This window comes from Trichechus manatus, unplaced genomic scaffold, assembly GCF_000243295.1.
Source record: "Trichechus manatus latirostris isolate Lorelei unplaced genomic scaffold, TriManLat1.0 scaffold00032, whole genome shotgun sequence".
Classification (NCBI taxonomy): Eukaryota; Metazoa; Chordata; class Mammalia; order Sirenia; family Trichechidae; genus Trichechus; species Trichechus manatus.
In genome coordinates this window covers 12540300-12545072 of record NW_004443968.1, presented here as the reverse complement: position 1 = coordinate 12545072, position 4773 = coordinate 12540300, and the positions used below count along the sequence as shown (strand labels likewise).

Sequence of the window (4773 nt, the reverse complement as noted above, 5' to 3'; positions counted from 1 at the left end):
AGAGGGATGAACAGGTGCCAGAGTAAATATCTGTGGATTAATGGAGGAGGCTGAGTCCCTGATCCAGGCCTGGGGTTTGGGTTCTACACTTTGCCCACATTCCCTAACTTCATCCTCATAACACACTCTGCAATGTAGGGATGATCCTCATTTTACAAGCAAGGAAACTGAGGCCCAGAGAAGTTAAATTATTTGCTCAGGGTCAAACAAGTTAGTAGGATAAACTTGCTTTTCTATCAGTGTATCATGCTGCTTACTGCCCAGAAAATGTCCTCCAGGAGGCAGGTTTGAATCAAATACTGAGTTGAGATGCTGCATTATCAGGGCAGAAGAAGATGGAAGAGACAACTTTGGGGCAGAAGAAGTGTGAGGGCAAGGGCCAACAGGTGCTTTGTTACAGCTCTTGTAGAAGGTCTGTTTTTCAGTGGTGCTATCATGATGAGCTGCTCCAGGATTAATTAAACAATATGACCAATTAATAGTTATTGATATTTGACTGCTGAAGAGTGCCCAAGGTGATTTTTAACTGAATGTGAATCAATCTTGAGTTCTGAAAGTATGAAATAAGAGGTTGAGCTACAGCATAAGGCAGGGCAGTGAAGGAGGGTAGGTGTTTTCTAGTTGCTATAGAAGGAGGGCATGCCTTCATCCCTTTGAAAACTTGTACCCAGAAAACATTTGAAAACAACCCTGCATCGTTTAAGATTGGAATTTGATCCCTCAAAAGCCTATTCCTAACCCCTTTTATTCCACAGTATCATGACATGGACTTTTAAGGAATTAGTTGTCTGGAATCCCTGCTGAATAAATAATACATCTTGGCCTACTGTCACTTCCTGTCTAGAAAATAAAAAATTGATGGATAATAGGAATTTATGGGAAAAGTTTGAGAACCCTTTAATTGAGTCACACCATGGTCAGTGCTGCTCCAAAGCCAGCCTATTCCTCATGTGAGCATAAGGGGTTAAGGTACCCAGGGATGAAGCAAGCACAGAGGTATTTTTGAGGAGATAGTCAATGATCTTATGTCTTTAAAATCATGGGAAACTTTATGTGGAGTCTCTCTTGAGGGAACAATACATGAACTGTGGATTAGGATAAAAAAAATTGGCAAGGTTTGGGGTCTTACCACCATTAACTTGCTAAGAACCCCACCTGTTTCTATAAGATACAAGGCCAGGCCCACAGAGAAAGGCTGCACTTACGTGGTTGGAACTGTTTTGCTTGGCAAAGAAGATACTCTCCACATTCTGCTTTTCAGATACTGTGTTTACAAAAATTAAGTTTGCATCTATGTGTATATAACAGAATACACATTAACCAGACACACTCAATTAAACTTAAATTATAAAGATGGTAAACAGTAACGTTTTTGAGAGTCTGGCAACTGTGAATAAATAGGATTTGCAGGGAAAATAATAAAACACAAAACTTGACATCATGAGGCATGAGCTCATTTCATTTAGCTTAAGTTTATGTGTACATAATCATATCAGACACCTGGGGCTGCCTTCTATATGAAATTTTGACTAATGCTGGAATTTTGGCCTCAGTTTTCTTCTAACTAGCCCGAAGTTATTTATATTTGCTTAATGTAATAGGGTGAATTTATAAAAACCCCATTTTTTTTTTTCCTTACAGGTGAAAGGATTCTTCAGCTCTTTGAAAGACAATGGTTCTCAGCTCCGTTGTGTCCAACAAACAATTGAAATCATTGAGGAAAACATACGTTGGATGGATAAGAATTTTGATAAAATTAGAATGTGGTTACAGAATGAAAACCTTGGGCTGTAATCGTTCATTCATTACCAGGTTCCTGCTATAATCACCCAAATTTTGTTGAATGTGAACATTTCCAAACTAGAGATGGTTTTGGCTCCAGCGGGAGATACTTCCTTTTCCTTCAACTCCTATTCATTTGACTGTTCCTGTGAAAAGTTCTGCTGTTCGTTTTTTCATCAGTGGGTTATTGCTACCATGTGTTTGTCTACAGGTGTTGCCTTGACGTGTTCGTACACCCAAGTGGTGGACTCCCTACTACAGAGGAGAAAAGTACCTTATCCACCATATTTTGTATTTTATACTTAAGCCCAGCAGTCTCCAACTACACCCTCATTCAACAAAGTGTTTTTCCATAAGCAGTTTCATTAATCTCCTTGGGAGACTTTGAATAATGAGCAATACTGAACAATGAACACCTGGATCCATGACTAAGATAGAACGTGCCTGTGCTAGAACTCTCCTGTTGGCCCCTCCGGATCTACTTTCCTCCCTTCTCTTCCTGCTCCATGTCAAGGACTGACTTATGGGCCAAGCCATTAGGCTTCGTGGTCAAATGGGGAGTCCCAGAAGGAGACTGGAGCTGGGGGGCAGGGTGAGGATGGAGGGAGCAGATGGGGAATATTTATTCCCCTGGTTCCCTTGTAGGGTGCACAGGCTGGCCCCCACCGAAGGTCTCAGCCCCTGAGAAGGGGCTCTTTTCTGCTCACAGCCTTCTCTCTCCTTCTCTGGGTTATGGTTACTGCTTCTTTCTCATCCCCACAGGACTAGGTACCGCTGTGGGAGCCTGGCTCTTTAGAGTCCCAGCTGTACTTGTGGTTCCCATATACCCTGCCCACATCGTTGTAAAAAATCCTTTTATAGAACCCCTTCAGATAATCCTAAATTGAGGGTGCCATCTATTTACTCACTATCCCGTCTGAAAAAGCATAGTACATTCAGGTCTATAGGAAAGAAAAACCTTTCCTTCAAAGTTGTACCTGAGAATTGTTGATCCTTAGGTAAGAAGGTGATGCTTTTCTCTTCCTGCTCCTTATTTGGCCTAGTTTATAATTCCTAAATAACACATCATTGGCACTTACTGCCACCTTAGATAAATCATTGCAGAATAAACAATAATATATTGTGAAATTAAAAATATTTGCTTACGTTAGCCCCTGAGGACAATTTTTTGTCTTTGAAGACTTATATGGAATTTTGAATATATGGCAAAATTTTCAAGATAAAGGAAAATGATAAGAAAAATGTCATAAAATGTGTTGCTTTAATAGACTATGGGATAGAGTGACTTTTTCTGGACATAAATTTGTTCACAATTCCATTATTATATCCGTTGCATGGTTAATGGTTCGAGAAAAAAATAAAACAGATTATCACTGACAATTTCAATCCCCAGCATTTTCCTTCTAAAAACATACACAGCCAAAATTTTAATGTAAAATAGTTAGCTTTAATTGTATTTTATATCTTGATTACTGAAACATGAAAATATTTTCAGTTTTGGTTATCTGAGAAACTATCTTTATTTGCTTTGGTAAAGTCCATTTTCTAAACAGATACAACATTGTCACAACCATGTACAGAAACCTTTTTGGTAATAAAAAGTTGTGTTTTACCTCCAAGCATATATTTGCAATTATTTCCTTCTAATTAGATGAGTAAAAAAGAACTGATTCAGATCCTGTAAGTTTACTCAAGTCATAATTACCAGCAAACACGCAAGTCTTGAAGATATTTCTAATTAACAAGAAGGCATATTCAGAGCAGGGCTTTGAAGCAGTTTGGTCCAGTTTGAACCCTGCTAAGAATTTGAATTTCTAACAAGTTTCCTGCTGAGAACTTGCATTTCCACCCCAGATATACTGAATCAGAATCTACATTTTTAACAAGATCCTCAGGTGACTCTTAGGTATAACTTCCTGAGAACTTGGTAGAAATGCAAATTCTCAGCAGAGGTTCCAACTGGAAAAAACAGGTTTGAAGCCCTGATTCAGAGTGCCTCAAATGTGTTTCTTAAATCTTTGGATTTTGGTACGTCATTTAAAAATATTTCTATATATGCATGGAAATCAGGAATACTGCAGCCATAGCCTTGCAAATACCTCAGTCAAGGTCAAACGTTTCAAGATCTTTTAAACACTTTTAAAAAAAGCAAACGATCTTAGTGCCCAAGCAGGAAAATTAGATACTTAAAAGCCCCCCCTGTAAAATAAACCTGTTGCTGTTGAGTCAATACTGACCCACAGCGACCCTAGAGGTCAGAGTAGAACTGCTAAATGGGGTTTCCAAGAGTGGCTGGTGGATTTGAACAGCTGACCTTTTCTCAGCAGCCGTTATCACTTAACGACTGTGCCAACCCCTGAAGAAGAGTTTACTTTTTGTTAGTGCTTGAAAAGTCCATTTAACTACCATAATGCTGTCTCATGTATCCCAGACTCAATAGTAGAATAATGACTGTATCTCTGATGGAAAAGAGAAATATCATTCTTAAATGGTACAGCTTGAAATCTCATGAACATGTGTGTGATTTTTGGAGAGTAATTTTAGAGTATTAGCAAAATTTGACCCCCATTCTAAGCAAAGCTATTTTTGCCTCCCCTGCTCCCCCATTTGTAGTGATGTCAGCTAAGTCCTAATAAAAAAGCTTTAAACAGATGCTAAGGAAAGTGAAGCTCTCTGGACACATGAAATTCCAAATCTGTTTTATAATATGTACCCGACATCTCTTCCTGCATTCACTACCAGGGAAAAAAGACGAAATTACATATTTATCAAAAGTCCACCAATGATATCAGTGCTACTTTCATAAACTATTCATTATTGAAAGAGTTAAGAAACCATTCAAAACTGCAGGATATCCAAGTTCTTAAACTGCTGTAGGAGAAAAGCAAGAACTTTAGATACGTATCATCTTTTTTTTAAAGTAGAAGTTTGTTTTTGCATTTGCTGAACTTAATTCTCATAAAGCCAGATGCTATAAAGGGCAAATACTAA

The 4773-nt window shown here is 38.4% G+C and overlaps 1 protein-coding gene across 1 annotated transcript in view; it reads left to right on the top strand.

The window, feature by feature from the left end:
* The window catches only part of ERAP1 (endoplasmic reticulum aminopeptidase 1), a 33959-nt gene extending 30061 nt beyond the window's left edge, over positions 1-3898 (top strand). Inside the window, exon 19 of the mRNA XM_023730129.1 lies at positions 1642-3898. Within this exon, the coding sequence (XP_023585897.1) occupies positions 1642-1794 (153 nt within the window). The 3' untranslated portion in view covers positions 1795-3898. The remainder of the gene's footprint in view (positions 1-1641) is intronic.
* The last annotated feature ends 875 nt before the right edge of the window (positions 3899-4773 follow it).